This window comes from Rhea pennata, chromosome 2, assembly GCF_028389875.1.
Source record: "Rhea pennata isolate bPtePen1 chromosome 2, bPtePen1.pri, whole genome shotgun sequence".
In the NCBI taxonomy this organism is placed as follows: domain Eukaryota; kingdom Metazoa; phylum Chordata; class Aves; order Rheiformes; family Rheidae; genus Rhea; species Rhea pennata.
The window spans coordinates 3,640,697-3,658,425 of record NC_084664.1 but is presented as its reverse complement, the minus strand read 5'-3'; the positions used below and the strand labels follow the sequence as shown (position 1 = coordinate 3,658,425).

At 40.9% G+C, this 17,729-nt stretch overlaps 1 protein-coding gene across 9 annotated transcripts in view; it reads right to left on the bottom strand.

The window, feature by feature from the left end:
- The window catches only part of OBSCN (obscurin, cytoskeletal calmodulin and titin-interacting RhoGEF), a 158,580-nt gene that overhangs the window by 66,784 nt on the left and 74,067 nt on the right, over positions 1-17,729 (bottom strand). For 6 of the 9 annotated variants that reach the window (XM_062568715.1, XM_062568714.1, XM_062568718.1 and 3 more), the window contains exons 28-41: positions 16,277-16,543; positions 15,374-15,643; positions 14,235-14,501; positions 13,448-13,714; positions 12,057-12,329; positions 10,661-10,927; positions 9,897-10,160; positions 9,069-9,335; positions 8,408-8,671; positions 7,279-7,545; positions 6,268-6,534; positions 4,782-5,045; positions 3,774-4,040; positions 2,672-2,935 (exon numbers count right to left, since the gene is read on the bottom strand). In XM_062568715.1, coding sequence (XP_062424699.1) covers positions 2,672-2,935; positions 3,774-4,040; positions 4,782-5,045; positions 6,268-6,534; positions 7,279-7,545; positions 8,408-8,671; positions 9,069-9,335; positions 9,897-10,160; positions 10,661-10,927; positions 12,057-12,329; positions 13,448-13,714; positions 14,235-14,501; positions 15,374-15,643; positions 16,277-16,543 — 3,735 coding nt within the window. The remainder of the gene's footprint in view (positions 1-2,671; positions 2,936-3,773; positions 4,041-4,781; positions 5,046-6,267; positions 6,535-7,278; positions 7,546-8,407; positions 8,672-9,068; positions 9,336-9,896; positions 10,161-10,660; positions 10,928-12,056; positions 12,330-13,447; positions 13,715-14,234; positions 14,502-15,373; positions 15,644-16,276; positions 16,544-17,729) is intronic. The other 3 variants (XM_062568716.1, XM_062568717.1, XM_062568713.1) reach the window with 2 other exon arrangements.

Sequence of the window (17,729 nt, the reverse complement as noted above, 5' to 3'; positions counted from 1 at the left end):
CATGTACAGACAAAGCTCTAATTTCCTCAGTATAATTCAGCCTGAGAAAATAAATATAGCAGGTTACACCATGGTTAGGAAGAAAACCGAAAGGAAAAAAAAAGATAAGGTTTTGCATTGTGTGCTAAGGATACCTGCAGACCTAGCCCAAGAGTCAGAATGAAGCTAAGGAGCAGAATCAGACCAATCTCTCAAAAGTGCTTTGGTAATAATAAAAAAGAAAAAGAAGAGAAGTGTCTCCATTGTCAACATCTGCTAAAGACCATCACAGCAGCAAGTTTAGGTGTATCCTCATACTGATTCCCTTTTTGCAACAGCTAACAGAATTATTCGGAGCGTAAGACTGGATGGTAATATGGTAACATTAGTTGGGGAAGCAACAGGATGGGACAACTTCTGCTAAGTCTTTGGAATGGGATGAGGACCACTTTCATGCATAGAGTGTGTAGAGAAGAATAGGAGAGAAGGTTCTTCAAGTTCTGACCCTGACTAGTAAGAAATAAGTATTTGAGACTATGACTGAAGAAGATAACTGGGCAGACACCAATTCCGAAGTGGAAGAGCTCATGGTTTTTAGGAATAGCCACAGTGGAGAAGAGCAAAAGGAAGTTCTGTTTGCAGGAAGAAAGCAAGCTTAAATAAATGCACGAACTGTTACTTGTGACCAAGCAGAAACAAACCGACAGGGTGAGGAAGTCTGAGAAAGTGGTAACTTCTTAAAGAAACGATATTAAGGGCAATAATTACAATATTGACTGCAAACTATCCCACTCCAAGGAAACATTGGGAATAGCCTGCCTAAATCACAAATTCTTCAATGATTTGAAACTCCAGAGACCTAGAAAATGTGGGACATACGTATGATCATGAAATAATTATTACAAAACACACGGCCAAAATGAGAAAGGTCAGGTACACTGCAGGTCTCAAGAAGCTCAGGGGCAGTTCCTCACTCCTGAGCTCTGTCATCTGATGGGCAAAGGGAGGGAGAAAATCACAGTGGGAGAATGGATTGAGCAAAGCTCGTCAGCACTCTGTCTGGAGCCCAGTACCATTCAGGATTTTCTTTAGTGATGTGGACAATGAAATTCAGAGTAGTCTTATTAAATTTGCAGATGATATGAAGCTGGGAAGGAAGAGAAGTTCAAAGCACTTTGCAAGACATGGATGAAAATGATCTTGACAAAACAGCAGTGTGAAAAATAGGCTGCAATTCAGCAAGAGCAAAATATATTCAGGAACAGTCAGCAACACAAATACAAGATGGGGAACAATAGGGAGCAGATATGCAGAGAGGGTTTGGGGCTTAACAACAAAGCAAATTCAAGTCAGAAGAGTAATTTCAATGTAAATAAAGCAATTACCATCATAGGATATATCAACTGGATTGTCATATGCAAGACACATGAAGTCCCATCATCCTACTCCACTCTGGTAAAACCTCAGATGGAACATTTTTGCCTATTTTGGGGCACTACACTTCTAGAAAGATGTGGATTAACTGAAGATGGCCCAGAAAGCAACAAGAGTGAGCTGAATTCTAGAAAATATGACTTACGAAGAAAGAGTAAAAGACCTGAAGTTGCTTAGTCTAGAAAAGAGAAGATAAAATGGAGACATGACTAAAGTTTTCAAATCTGTAGAAGAATTTCAGAAAGAGGATAATAATAAGTATTTCTCAGTGTTCACAGAAGATGAGACAAGAAGTAATGACTTAAGCCAACCTAAGTAAGATTTTATTTTGGCACTCAGAAGAACTTTTCAGCAGTAACGATAGTTAGGCAGTGGAATGAGCTCTCCAGGATATTGCGGATTCTTTACCACTGGAGATTTTTAAGCACAGGCTAGGAAGAGGTGACTTGGGGCTCAAGGGTGGACTGGATAATCTGCTGAATCCTTTCTAGTTCTATTTTCTATAGTTAAACTGGGGGCTCAAGACTGAAATTATCCTTTTTATTGGTAAACATGAAGATGAAAAGGTCTTGGTAGTAGAGCAAAGAAACTGATTTGTTGACTTTCCAGGTAAGAAACATGGATGCAACTCTACTGCTCACTGCCCTCTTCGTATGCTGACTGTGGTAATAGTGTTTCCCTCTCTTCCAAGGGAAGGGTGCAGATGAATTTGGCTGAGGACTGTAAAGTATTCTCCACTTTACTCCACTCTGACACTGAGTAATGGAATGCAGTAACAGACCTACAGGACCCTTGAGCAGAGTTACATAAAAAGCTTGCACTGAATCAAGTTCTGTTGGTGTTACACAAAATTATCTGTCAAATCTTAACATAACTTAACATCTAAGATCACTTTGTTGAAGAAAAATGAATGCACCAGCTACTCCATCTCTCCTGACTCAAATTCAAAACAAGTAAAGTAAAACACAAAAATGCAAGTGGAATCTTTCAGCTTTAAGTGTGATGTAAAGCTGTGTAACCATGCATCAACCAGGGTAGGAAGAAGAAAACAGAGGAAAGTGTTAGTACAATCAATGAAACTAGAATTCTAGTTAGAATTAGATGAAAATCAGAAAAAAGGCAAGAAAATGCTTTACAAAAACAACTAATAATGGCAAGATTAGAGAAGGAACTCATTGTGAGTCAGTATTGAGGCTTCCAGAGGAGGTAAGAGGAATGTCACACATTAAAATCCGACTTTTTGATTCAGGTATTTTACCATGCACTATCAGTGCTGCGGTAGTCTTCTTGTCTCCACACACACAGGTATACTCCCCAGCATCCTTGACTTCTAAAGCATGGATCAGCAGTTGTGTAGTGGTACCCTCCTGGCTCATAGTATATTTTTCACTTGATTTGAGTACTTTGTGTTTCTTTTTCCACTCCACAGAGGCAGCCCTAGATAGCTCACATTGTAGTGTGGCTGTTTCACCTTCTGTTGCTTCCTCGTTCTTCATTTCTTCCTTGAAGTATACAGGCAATGCTGAGGAATTCAAAATGAACAGAATGTATGACCATAGCAGCTATCAAAATAACTATTTATCTGTGGTCCACGGACCACATGTGACAAGCAAAGCTTTCCCTAATCACGTAGGATTGATGATCACTCTGAGAACCACACGATGGTGACTTGAGAAAGCTGGAGAACACCTTGTTCACAAGGCAATGCTTTTTCTTACAGACTAGTCCTTGGAAGGAAATAGAGAACCATAGCAGTCTCAATTTCTTCAAACTCTACAGGATTGAGTCCTGCATTACTTTGAACATTGCCTAGCACAAAAAATGGAAAATAAAGCCTAACTGGTATGTCTAGGTTCTATCATAATGCAAATCATTACTAAAATGTTTGTAAATGATAAATATCTGAGGTATCAATCCCAGGTTTCCATGAGATGTCTCCTCAGCACATGGTTAAGTAGAACTTAACATCCTCAAAGAATGTTTAATATCACACTGAAAACTAGCTCAAAAATATCCCATCATCAAATTGTAATGTTTTCTGCCTTAGGATTGTAACATCATTACAATCAACATGATGATGATACGATATTCCTTTTTTAAGAACTACTACTGAACATGAACATCAAAGCAAATTGGAACTAAGATGAATATCCCAACTCCATCCAAATCCAGAATTTTTCCAGTGAATGCTTGACCAATACCTGATACCAACCAGCACATTCAGGTGCTTATTTCCATGTCCATTCACAGTTTCCTAAACTGATTAGACATAGGGTTGCAATTTCGAAGCTGATAGTACCATGCTTTTAAAAAACAGATGGTTGAAAATAATGTAATTAAATGGGAATATAATTTTTTACCATTCACTTTTAGTGCAGCTGTTGTTTCCTGATCTCCATAGCGGCATGTGTAATCTCCAGCATCTGTCAGATCTAAATTATGAATCATCAGCTCAGCAACTGAGCCCTCAAGTTTTATGGTGAACTTCTCATTTGGCTTCAGGACACTGTCACCTTTTCTCCATTCCACAGAAGCTGCAGGCTTGTTCAATTCACAGCATAAAGTGGCCATGCCACTTTCTGTGGCTTCTAAGTTCTTCAATTCTTTCTTAAAATGTGGAGGAAGGGCTAAAGATCATAGGTTAAGAGAGAGCACTTTAAAATCGAGGAAATACTACATCTTGATTGCTCCATTGGATTAAAACCCTTAACCTCTGAAAGTTTTGATTAAAACATACCGTACCTCAGTGGCAAATTACAATGATTTCAGAGGCACCCCTGCCATTTGCTTTGCAGTAGGCTACATTTGGCTTGTCACAACTGAACTGGAAATGAGTGTTGTAAAACTCAGTATTGGAATACACTTTTTAAAGTCATTTTAAGTCAGAAACAATAGAAAGCTGACCCTGAACTTTAAAGAACTATGCACAGCTCTACCTTGTGCTAAGACTGGATGAATACTTAAAATCAACACAATGTGTTACTTAAACTCCAAGACATAACATGTCAATCCTACCTGTCTTTCTCGATTTTATTACAACGTATCACCTTTTAATTCCATTCAAGAAAAATAAATGAAATCTCAGTGATACACCTAGAGAAAATAATTAACGGAAATACTTAAAGTGCTTTTTATGACTTCACCAAGGTCTTCATTACCTACTTCTAGATTCTATCAACAAGAAAGAATGGGGACTGAGAAGACTGTATGATGCTATTTATCAGTCCCAAGTGAGGCAAAGATATCCCCAGCACTTGGTATAGCTGTCACAAAATTTAAAATAATAGATGGAATCAAGACCAGTTTGTGATCTTGCTTGAGATCACGATGACAATGCAGAAAATCCCTATTGAGCTTAGGTATTTTACCATGCACTGTCAACGATGCAGTAGTCGTCTTGTCTCCGCACACACACGTGTAATCTCCCGCATCTTGCTCCTCCAAGCCATGGACTGTCAACTCCGCAATGGAATCCTTCAATCTCATTTTGTACTTGTCACTAGGCTTGAGCACATTTTGCCCTTTCCTCCACTCGACCAGAGCAGATTTAGTTAGCTCACAGCGTAGGGTAGCTGTTCCGTCTTCTGTGGCTTCCACATTAGTGAGTTCTTTTTTGAACAATGCAGGTAAAGCTAAGGGATGTAATATAAACAAAGGGTACATCAAAAACATTAATCAGCCCTTGAGGAACGTAAGACTAGGTTCTGAGCCCTGTCCTTTGCTATTAGAGGAAACTAAATCATAAAGTCTCTTTAAACAGTGATCCTGCACGATATTGAAAACTGTATCTATTAGAAAACTATTGCGGTCCTTAGAGGGACAACTGTCACAAGAACCTTCTTCCAACGTTAACTTATGCAGCACGCTCGCTGTTTCCCAGCTGATTCCAATGGTCCTCTGAGTCTACTGCCGTCTGAGTTCATCCATCCCGAACGCTAATCCCTTGACTGAAAGTCACTGCCCTTGATGACAGCCTGGTTATTTGCAGATCTCTAGAGGAAATACCTTCCCCAAATCATAATATACCTTTCTTGGTCAGAAAAAAAAACAGTGGTACAAGAAGTTTAGGTGCACCTTTAAGCCACAATTTCCAAGGGCATAATCATTCTAATATCGGGAATTGGGGGGAGGGGGAGATTTTTCAGAAAGTGAGTGGCAGGAAGAAGAAAATGCTAGTTTAGAGGAAAGAAAGAACAGAAGTGTATTTTATCAGGATAAAGAAGAGGAAGGAAAAGCATGCAGAGAAATCTGAGAGAAGACAGAGAGTTTTGCCTCCACAGTTTTGTCCATGTCCTTAAAAGCATCTCAACCTTAAGATACATCTCAAATGAAAACAGTTCTTTCATTTACTGGAACGACATGTGAATTGCCTCTGCTAAAGTGTAATCAAGGCTGTTACACCATTCACCATGGCAGACACAAGGACAAAATTTCTCTCAATATTCTTTAAATCAGAACCTTCAGAAAAATGTTTCCCCCCCCCCCATCAGTAGGATATATCACAGTCCTGCAAGCAAGAATGACAGTCAGCCATTCCTGAATGGAAAAACAAAACAAAACAAAAACTCTTTCTAACTGAGCTTCTCATTTTTTCAAATAAAATTCAAGTTAGACACTGAAATCCAGTGACACAAGTGAGACGTCAGTGTCAAATTCTCTGAACACAAACACGCTGCTAGAGGCCTCGTCACTTTTGGCCTTAAATACAGGCGCTTTTTTCACTCTAAAATGAGCCAGTAGACTGAGAAAAAGCTGCAGAAGCAAAACATCAAAACAGGCAAGAAAGAGATATCTCAAAGAAAAGGGGGATCTCTGGAGATACTGCCACCATGAGCAAGAATTGGGTTTTTTTACCATGGACTGTCAATACAGCCGAGGTCTTCTGATCTCCGCACACACAAGTATATTCTCCTGTATCTTCTACCTCCAGATCTCGTATCAACAGCTCTGCAGAAGTATCTTCCTGTCTCATCCTATACTTATCACTTGGTTTGAGAAGCTTGTCCCCTTTTTTCCACTCCACGGGGACACCAACTTTGCTTAGCTCACAGCGCAGGGTGGCTGTTGCACCATCTGTGGCTTCTCTGTTCTTCAATCCTTCTTTGAAAAACGCAGGCAAAGCTGAGAGACAGTAATATGGGCAGTGAGACATAATGCTCCAGAGAGTTAAAACTAAACATCCTCCTCCTTTCCCCTATTATCCTGAACTGATATGTCAATAAAAGAACATAAACTGTCAAAAGCCTCCGGGAATCAGTATGAGGAAAGAAATCGTATCACGACGCAAGGAGGCAACATTTGCAGTAATATATAGAGATATCTTGTATGTCCTCAGCGTCACAAATCAATACAGACAGAAATAGAAAATATCAGTAGAAAACTCTTTTTTTTCTTGTGAAATTTCAAGTAAAAAATAAATCTTAATTTGAAATTTTTGAAAAAAAAATGGTTTTCTCTTATGAACTTTTAAACTGAAATGAAAGGAAGATGCTTGCTATGCCTTTACATATTTAAGCAAATGAAAAGACATTCAATGTAAAAAATGAAACACTGAAGTTTCATTCTAAAATGTCAATTTGAAATGAAACTATTCATTTCAATATATGATGGGAAAACAAACATTTTTACTTGAACTGACATTCTTTCAAACACATTCATGTCAGGAAAAAATCAAAGTTCTCACTGAGAATGATTGGCAGCTAGAAGATTTCAGCTTGATTTACATATGAGAGTAACTTAGTACAACAACTTATGGCCTGTAGTTATAAAAGCACCTTGTTTTCCCAGAATGAAGTATGGGAATAAGATTCTATGTACCCTGGAAAAAAAGCTTATTGGGAAAGTTTCTGGGTTTGTGTGTTTTACCATGTACTGTTAAAACTGCCATAGTCTGCTGGTCTCCACACACACAGGAATAACTTCCAGCATCTGTTGTGTCTACGTTTTGGATTACGAGCTCAGCAATGACACCTTCGCGTTTCATGTTATACTTGTCACTTGATTTGAGGGTCTTGAGTCCCTTTTTCCACTCCACATCAGCGGCGGCCTTGTTCAGCTCACAGTGCAGAGAGACACTTTTACCTTCTGTAGCTTCTTCATCCACCAGTTCTTTGACGAAAAGAGTAGGTAGGACTGTAGAGTAAATGCAATACGGACATGGCATCAAAGCGGAGAAAATCTGACCCATGAACGTACTTTCTTTTCTCGTTTCTCTGAATCTGCATGTCACTGATGCCATAAGACCTTCACATTTCAAAATTTTGTTAAAATCTCTAGTATTTCGAGAGATTTCAGTTTGCCTTTTAATCTCCTGTTCTCACGTTTTAAAACTTGCTTCAAAAGCATGTCTCTCTATCTGCAGACTTAGTTGATAAGATCAAGTCATCACCCTCTATTATGTGCATCAACAAAAGTACAGACATAAAATCAGAGGCCACATTTCCACGTGAGGCCCAAAGCTTTTTGTTTCCTCTGAGTGAACTAGCCTGACTTATTATTGCACTGTTTGTACGTCTATAAATAGAGCTCCTTCGATTTAAACTGTTACAAACATGTTGTCAGCTTTCTGCAGAGATAAAATCTATGTTTTGGAAGACTAAAAAAATAATTGATAAAAAAAGGAATGGGAACTGCAGGAGCATGAAAAAGCTGTATTTTCATTAAGACAGACAAAAGCTTGTTCATCTTAGTAGTAACACAAAGTAAATATCAGTTCCACTTTTAGGACAATTCCTACGGGAAAACTTTTAAACAAGCTAGGAGATTGTACTGAGTCGGGAACCTGTACTCCATCTGCTGTTTAAACATAGTGTCTATGAAGGCAAACAGCACATCAAGAAGAGATCAGGTAAAAAGCGAGAGAAGAAAAACAAGAAAGAAAAGCCGATCAGCAGTGGGGGAGCTGGAAAATACACAGGAAAAAGATGCAGTAGGAGAAAAAGAGGAGGAGTGTCTGGAATATGCAGGTTTACTTGGGGCATGGATTTCTTTTTACCATTTACTCTCAGCGCAGCTGTAGTCTGTTGATCTCCACACACACAGCTGTAATCACCAGCATCTGTCAAATCCAAATCCTGGATCATCAGCTCAGCAAAGGGGCCTTCCTGTTTTATTTTGTATTTCTCACTTGGCTTGAGAACCTGATGCCCCTTTCTCCATTCAGCCGGGGCCGACTTGCTGAGTTTACACTGCAATGCGACTGCCTCTCCCTCTGTAGCTTCCTTGTTCACCAGTTCTTCTTGGAAGAGGATGGGCAAGGCTGAAGGACGCAATACCAACAGAGATGGAATCAGAGCTAGAAGGGAATGAACTGGACTTTTCTGTGAGTTACCAGACTGCAGGCTATACATTTAATTAAACATGCATTACTGCTAGATGAATATCATAGTAAGTGTGTGTGCAGGGGGAGAACTCCTACAGCAAAGGAAAAAAAAGAGAGAGAAAACAGCACAGAACCTAGCTATGATGTGTCAAAGCAAAAAAAGCACAGGGAGATGTCCTTTAACAGGGTGACTCATTGCCACCACGGAGCTAAGAGCGTGAAACCTCTCTAGGAAATCACACTGGTCGGTCATCAGAAGACCAGAAAACACAGAGTGTCAAATATACTGAGTTTCAGGGAAGGGCTAAATGATAAGCACGGGCAGAATGTTTACCGTTCACTTGCAAAGTAGCTGTTGTCTTCTGGTCTTCACATACACAAGTGTAACTCCCAGCATCTGTCAGTTCTAGATCCTGGATTACCAGCTCCGCAAAACGGCCTTCTCGTCTCATTTTGTATTTGCCATTTGGCATCAGCACCTTCTCGCCCTTTCTCCACTCGACCAAGCCAACTGCCTTGCTCAGCTCGCACTGCAGAGTGGCCGTTCCACTCTCTGTGGCTTCCTCGTTCTTCAGCTCTTTCTTGAAACGAATCGGTAGGGCTGAGAGATGCACAAGGAATAGGGATTGCAACTCAGAAGTCCCTCTGGTAAAAGGCTGAACAACGATTTATCCTGTAACTACCCAGGCCTTATTCCACCGCTCTTATCCTCAAACACATCCTGCCATTTCTCCAGCTGGAAGCGAACTCCCTCAAGGGATCTGTTCTTTGGGAATCAAAGCCTCCAATTTGATTTGGATCACACGTACTTTTGATAAACTTATCCTCATCATTAAGGGTGCTAAATCCTCCTTAACAGAAAAATCCCAAGGAATCTTATGTTCCCACACTAATTCAATAAAACATACAAGCATGTCAGCAGCATTCATTGGCAAAAGCTCTCTGGGAAGACAGCACAACACACATACATGCAACACGGAGCGTACTGAACACGGATGGTGGATGGGGAACGGAGAAAGCAGTGACATTGTAACATGAAAAATAAGGATGAAAAAAGAAGCAAGACACAAAGATAGGTGTTGTTAAGAAATATGCAAAAAGGATGAGGAAGGGGATGGACAAAAATGTTCCAAGGTTTCACGGATTATTTCTGATTTTTTACCATTCACTGATAAGGTTGCTGTGGTTTTTTCACTTCCCACTATACACGTATAGTCTCCAGCATCCTTTGAGTCCAGATCATGGATCAGCAGTTCAGCCACGGTGCCTTCTCGTTTCATCCTGTACTTCTTACTTGGTTTGAGAACAGTGTGCCCCTTCCTCCACTCCACGGGGGCCTCTCTGCTCAGCTCGCAGCGTAAGGTGGCTGTCCCCCCTTCCAAAGCTTCCAAGCTCTTAAGATCATCTTTGATGACTGCACAGATGGCTGAGGGATGAAGTGTTCATTTTATTTAAGGGGCATCGGTAACAACTGGTTACCCCATATGGGACTTAAACAGTGCCAAAAACGATTCCCTTGGTACAGCCAATTAACTGTGACTCACCTGCACTTCCAGGACTTCAGCTGCATTTATATTAGCACACCATGAAATTGGGAAAAATAAAAGCAAAATAATTATTTTACAGTAATCTGATATCAAAGTAATAACTCCTCTGTTGTCCAAATACTGTTGGTCATAGACACATGAAAAGCTTGCTCAGTAACCGAAGGAAAGGACTGCATAGTCTTTAACAAAATAGCCGAGGTCATTCTCATCTCCTGGCTTAAAGCTCAGATAACTGTCTCTGTCCAGAGACAAAACAGAATAGCTATTTCAGAAGCAAGGAAAGACATTTTATCAGACCAGGAATATTCGTTTGGCAGGACCTAGAAGCACCATGGCAAAAACAACAACAAACAGGCATAAGCCTGTGTCTTATTCTTACCGTGGATTTTGACTTCGGCTGTGGTCTGCTGGTCTCCGGTGTCACAGGTGTATCTTCCCGCGTCTTCTGCCTCCGCATTGTGAATCACCAGCTCCGCCACTGTCCCCTTCTGCTTCATTTCATATTTGGCACCTGCCTGGAGCGTGTCTCCTCCTTTCTTCCACACCACGGGTGCGTCAGGTTTTGTGACTTCACAGCGCAGAGAGACTGTTTTCCCCTCTTCCTTTTCCGTGTCCTCAAGAGTTTGTTTGAAAAGGACAGGCAGAGCTAGAACACAGAAACACAGATCAGGCATGTGTCCTCTTCTCCTGCTCTGCAATAAGCACTCCAAGACAGCTGTCACTCCTTGAAACTAAGGCACCTCCAGCAAGTCCTCTTTCATAAGAGCAGAGCAATCCTAGAGCCTCCTTTGGCCCTAGTTATTGGAATTTTGCTTCCCCGTGCTCTCAGCAGTGAAAGGAAAACAGAAATGGTGTAACTAACACAGAGACCCTGCGTGGGCCCAAGCCTAGGAGACTATTTCCTCTTTCAGCTTCCACGTATCATTCTGGGATGACAGCCAGATCCATGGAACAGAGAAGACACGTAACAAAAAAGCTCAATTCCATCAGCATACCAACTTCTGAAAATTGCATGACTAAGAGCTTCTTCAGAAGTTGGTCAGGGACGGGAGATACTGAATTGTATTGTGGATTGGTGGTCAGAGCTGGACCACAGACACAAAAAGCTGCAAAAACTTATAGAGGTGATTAAGCATAACACAGAGGACACAAAGAAATGACAAAGCATCTTCTGTCATAACCAGCAGCACTAATTTCTCATTGTAAGACCAACAACATATTTTTATCAGATATGAAGCACAAGCTTAAAAAACAGCACAGAACAGGCACAGAGAGGAAAGCATAGCTGCAAACGAAAGGGTCTCAGTGGAGATTCCTCTTCAGGCTCTATCACGGCCTGAGATTCCAGACTTTAAGATGAGTTAGTGCAGAGCAGGCACTTATTGTGGAAGAGGAAGGAGGAAGAAACCTCTACAGAGGTCATGACAAGAAAGAACAGTTTCTTGCCATCTTCAAGCATAGGCTTTTGAACATGAAAGTCTTCTCACTGATCATCACATTGCCATCCTATCTCTGCTCAAGGAAAACCAGCGGAGGTGTGCAGTGAACCATCAGCATACTATAACATTCCCATCTAAGGTCCCACAAACACACTGGCAGTTCTCCAGGATCACAAAATGTTAATTCTCTAACTCTACCTTTATTACACATGCAACACTAGAAGAGCATTTTTGCTCTTTTTTCACCTATCCACATTATCTAACAATTATTTCACATTATCTAGCAATTATTTCTACTCATTCTAAACTCTTCTGCAGTTTCGATGCTTGAATTACCTTTAACAACCAAATTGGCAGATGTTTTCGTATCACCAGCTTCAAATGTAATGACCCCAGAGTCCTTCAGTGAGAGTTTTTTCAAGGTCAGCAAGTGATATCCACCAGGCTGAGACTGGATCTCATTAAGTTCGTTGGTATGGAGCGGAGTTTTATCCAAAAACCATTGCACTTTGCTATATTCTACGGGAGAGATTCTGCATTTGAACATGGCAGATTCTCCTTCTAACACACTGACATCTTCCAGGTCTTCTGTTATTAGCACTTTCTGGCCTGAAAGGAACATAGATACATCTATTACTGCAATCTCCAGCTTCTAGCACGAAAATTGGTGTGGAAAATGCCAAAACTTCTTGTGTGAGTATTTCACAACAACAACAACAAAATCATGGTAAAGAAGTCTGAAATATAACTCCCTTGTTACTGAACAAAACAATTATTCACAGAGAGACAATATGTATACATATTTACAGGGTACACACCAAAATAGGATGAAGACAACTTCAAAATACTAAAATACATATAGCAGAACGGGTACCCAGTACATTGCAAATCCAATACTATAACCTTTCTCCTACTGGAACTACCTGGACAAGGTGAGGCTCTGAGAGAGTCACTGTGTCCTAGACACCAGTGAGCAGACAAGCCTATGAAAACTACCTCTGTTTATTGTATTTTCCTGGATTTTTTTTTTTATATATAATTTACTGTATATTTCTGGAGTACTTAATTTTCTTTCTATGGGATATGACCACTCAACTCTCAACTTCCTTGAGCTCAGGGAGTGTGTGTCTGGGTGCAGCTTTAGTAAAAGGAAATACAAAACAGCCCTGAAAAGCTATGTGTATGTAGGTATATATACACATATAGACAATGTGTGTGTGTACATATGTATGTGTATGTATATATATGTACACATATGTGTGTGTGCATGTGTATATATGTGTGTGTTATCACCATTTACAAAGCAACCTACTGTTGCTCCTTGTTACAAAATCAGTAGAGGGAGTTTTTACTGAACTGTAAATACGATGCTGCTACATTCCTCATGACCTATGTGCTTAAAACAAGCACCACACCACCCATTTACCCATCCTCTCTTAGAAGCCACTGCTGGAGAGAGGCACTAAGAGACATGGGGAAATGCCTAGAGGTAGAATAATTTTATCCCTTGTCCACCAGTGGGCATCATGAACCTTATGAATCACATATCCCCAAAGAAACACCAGCGCCTCCTTACATCAGCTTTTTTTCTTTTTTTTAATCAGACCTGAAGTATTCCTGGTGCACCTGGACAAGCAGCCACCCAGCAGTACAGCGCTAGTTTGTATAGTTCCTTCCTTCCCAATAGGAAGAAACCGGATGTACAGTCATATTCCTTTCATAAATACCTTGTACGGCGAGCCTCGCTCTGGACTGGGCATCCCCAATGTCACAAGTGTAAATGTCACTGTCATTTTTCTCCAAGTTATTTATGGTCAGCTGCAGGATTTTGCCTTTCTGTGTGATTTCGTATTTCTCGCTTGCCCTGACTTCTGCTATGCCTTTCCTCCAGACCACAGAGGACGCAGCTTTCTCACTCTGGCATACAAAAACTGCAACTCCATTTTCATTGACTTTCATATCTGAAAGTTCCTTGACAAAGTAATTGGGTTTTTCTGCAGGAGGAAAATAAAAAAAGAGAGAGAGAGAGAGACAAAGACAGAGAGAATTTGTTACCCAACAAGTCCTCAGCGTAAACAGAGCAATCTTGATTCTCCTCTGCCCCCATTAGTAGAATCACAGCAGAGATAGAAAGGATCTCAGAAGATCACCAAGCCCATTTCCTGCCATAGGACATACCAGGTAAAAAATTTTTACATATCTGGCAAGGTTAATGCCACTGTAGAGGTGATCATGAGATCTCATCTGGCAGGCCACACATAATATTTGTCACCCATTCAAATTAACATTTTTGATTAGCCCATTAAGTAATGTAAGAGATTCTTCAGTACCTGGAAGGTTTTTTTGCAGAATACCAACAAAAAAAAAAAAAAAAAAAAATCCATAGACCTCTCTGAAAAATGGTTTTGATCCTGTTTTAGAGAAACAGGACAGAAGAACATCTCCCACAGCTTGCAAATTTTTACCCCAACTTTCATACTTTCCAGCCCAGCCCGTGTGTGTCCTTCAGCTGACCTTGCACCGTGATCCTAGCTCTTGTTTTGGAGATCTCTGTCTCACAGGTGTACTCTCCACTGTCCTTGACTGTGGAGTCATGGATGACCAGAATGGCTTGTGTTCCCTCTTGTTGCAAGTCGTATTTCTGGCTTTTTCGGATTGCTTTGCCGTCCTTGTACCACCGAATGCTTGCATCAGGTTTTGACAATTCGCAGCTTAGGCAGATGTCCTGCCCTGCTGCTGATGTTTTATCCTCCAGTTGTTTTGTAATCTCTGTAGGTTTTTCTGAAGGAGAAAAGAGTCCTGAATAAAAATCTATGATCATGATCAATACACGCATTTTTGTTGTTTTTTCAATTAAAATACACAAATTTTCACGCTGCCCTAACAATGATTCACGTTACGATGGGAACAGAGGGAAAAAGAAATGTTCTTGTTTAGCGCATATTAATTGCGGCGATGGGCTCTCAGTGAGCAGCAATAGGAACTGCAGACTTGTCTGGACGGCATTCACATCAGAAGCTGTCATTTCGCCTTTACTGAAGTGTGCATTTAGGATGCGATTTACCCCACCAAACACAGACATCTACACTATGGACATGTGTAGCAGAGGCACTCATTTCAGGGCCCCTTTACAGCCAGCAGTGATCTACTCAGCACAGGCAACAGTGTTCAGGGAACAGTTCCTTCTGTTCTAAGTATGTCCAACCACGGCAGAAGAATCATGTCTGAAAGCTACCCATTTCTTCTCTCTACTGACCACCCAGGTAGCCTTGGAGGACTACTTCACAGGCACGCATTCTAGGAAGCAGCCATGTGTACAGTTAGATGTGATGGAGATTGTCCCTTCAGCATAGACTTAAAGGATATTTGCACTTACAGTTATTTGAAGAGCTCATTCTTGGCCTAATATTAACGGAGCTAGGAGGTAGAGAGAAGTGCACCTGCAACACTAACCAGTGCATTCTGCAACTCTTTAAAAAACTATAAAAAGTCTCAGCATTTCACTTGTTTTTCAAGGAAATTTTCAGTGCCTCTGTGCTCACAGGGAACGTTGATATTCAATTCCATCACATCAGGAGTTTGCCCTCATGGTTTACTGAGCTAAGCTAAGAAAATAAAACACTCAAACCCTATAATCACTTTGATCTTGTTACCTTTTACGGTCAGAGAGGCCTTTGAGGTTAGACCGCGGGCAGTGAAAATGACTTCTCCAGCATCAGCAACAGTCGCATTTTTGATATTGAGTGTATATTTCCGACCCACGTTAAATACTTCAAATTGCCCACCGCTTTCCACTTTCCTCCCATTCAGCGTCCAATGGAAGTCATCAATGCTTTCATGGGACAAAATACACTCAAAACTGCAATCTTCTCCCTCCTGAATTTCAGTATTCTTCAGCCGTTTGGTTATGCCAATGTTTAATTCTGGGAGGCAAAAAGTAGGTTAATACAATGATTATAACGAGAAAAGGCTTTGGAGATTGACAGCAGTAGCTGTGTTATCATTTTTAGCTCATCTGGTTCATTTATCTACAGGATTTACAGGACAGCACTGCATTCCTTACTGATGCATTTGACAGGGGGAAGAATTTTTCTGACATTTTCCCCTCAGAGTGATCACAGGGCTGTAGGAAAAGGACTGTGCGAATCTCTCGGCTTCGCTCTGGAATGGTTCTTTACCAGACAATGTTCTAACTTTTACGTTCCCACAACAGACTGAATTACTAGCAGAACCAGGTGAAACACAAGGTTCTTTTATTTTAAGAGACTAGTAGCTCTTCCTGAGAGGATTGCTCCATTTTAGGAGTGTTCAGGAAGGAAATATAGCTGGTATGTTCTTGACATATCCAATGATTTTTATTAAAACACTAGGCACACTTACAACAGAAGAGTAATGAGGGTTGTTCTGACATCATTGTGTTGTGTTGTAAATTCTAGCAACACTGGTCTACAGCAGAAGCCCTTGAGGCTCACGGAGGAATAGCTGCGAGACAAGCGACCAATGCCACGCATATTCGCAGAACCCCCTGACTGGCCACCGTTGTCTACAGTACTTACCCTGAACGCCAACCTTTGATTTGGCAACATCAGTGCCAATATCACAGGTGTATAAACCTGCATCTGTCTTTTCGAGGTCACGGATAAGGAGGCGCAGGGTCTTCCCAGACTGTGTCTGCTCATATTTGTTGCCAGAAGTGAGTTCCACTCCATCCTTTTTCCAAACAGGTTTGACCTTCTCTTTGGAGACCTCACATTCCAGTTTAATCACACCTCGCTCCTCACCATAAACATCATCTAATGACTTCATGAAGACAGCAGGCTTCTCTGAAGGTTAAAAGGGACAAAATAGAGAACAACCAGGATATTTTAGTTGAGATGTTTTCAATTGCTACCAGGCATTTAAAGAGGGCTCAAGTAAACTCCTATCTAAGCAGATGAAACCAATACAACAGCTCACGTATCTCATGTTTGGAATGAGTTTGAGGAAAAGAAGAATTCGTTATTGGGAGGATTCGGGGATCAGGAGAGGCCACCTGAATGGCCATGGAGGGGAAGTGAAATGCAGCACCTTAATTGTGGTACAAAGCTGTAATTATGACTGTGCAGCTCCAAGTCCGTGAGGACTCAGACTCCTTTTTTCTCTATGTTGGAGCATCCCTCGGGCACCAGGTCTTGGAATCCTATAGGAGATGCAGTCATAGGGAACAGGGCCTAGGGCAAGCATGTATTAGTGAAGGGCAGAGGGACAGCTTCATACTTCTGAGGCACAGATACTCAACAAGATAGACTAGGTTTAAGGAAGCACTTGCATGTGTTATGCCACAAAAGCAGAGAAGGTTCATAAGGAATATCCTCTCTCCTCATAGCAGTTTAAAACTGAAAAGGGTTCAGATAGTTGTAAAAAACTACGTGAAGAGAAGTAATCGGGATGTAGCTTTTCCAAAGCCAGACGGCTGGCACTGTGATTTCGTGAAGCAGAATTCACCACAGTAGGCAGCAGCAATGCAAGGATATGCTGTACACTGTCTCTTAAACATTTTGCCTCTCATCTCTTAGCTTTGTGGCTTTTTATATAATTTAAAATACATTTGATCCAGAAGACACTTGCTCTTTGTGTATAGAGGCAAAAATTTTGACCAGATTTAAGAGAAAGCAGGAAGAGCAAATCCTTCAGACTCTCTGAGTGGATGGTTAAATAGTTAAATTCCTCTGACTCTCTGGAAAAAGCAAATTTCTCATGCTCAGGAGGCAAATGAAAGGACAATTATCTCTGATTTCCTGAGGGGCTGTTCAGGGTGTCAGTCTCTCTGACTTTCAGATAGAATTGCTCGGAGCATTTCCTATTGACATTTCCATTTCAAAACTGTACAGACACACAGTGGAGTTAATTTAGTATAACAAATCACTATGAGTTACCTGAGTTGCATCACTTGAGCATGCATGCACAGGTGTGTGACAAAAGAAAATGCATTCACTAGAATGCACTAGAACTCTTCATAGTGTTTTACCT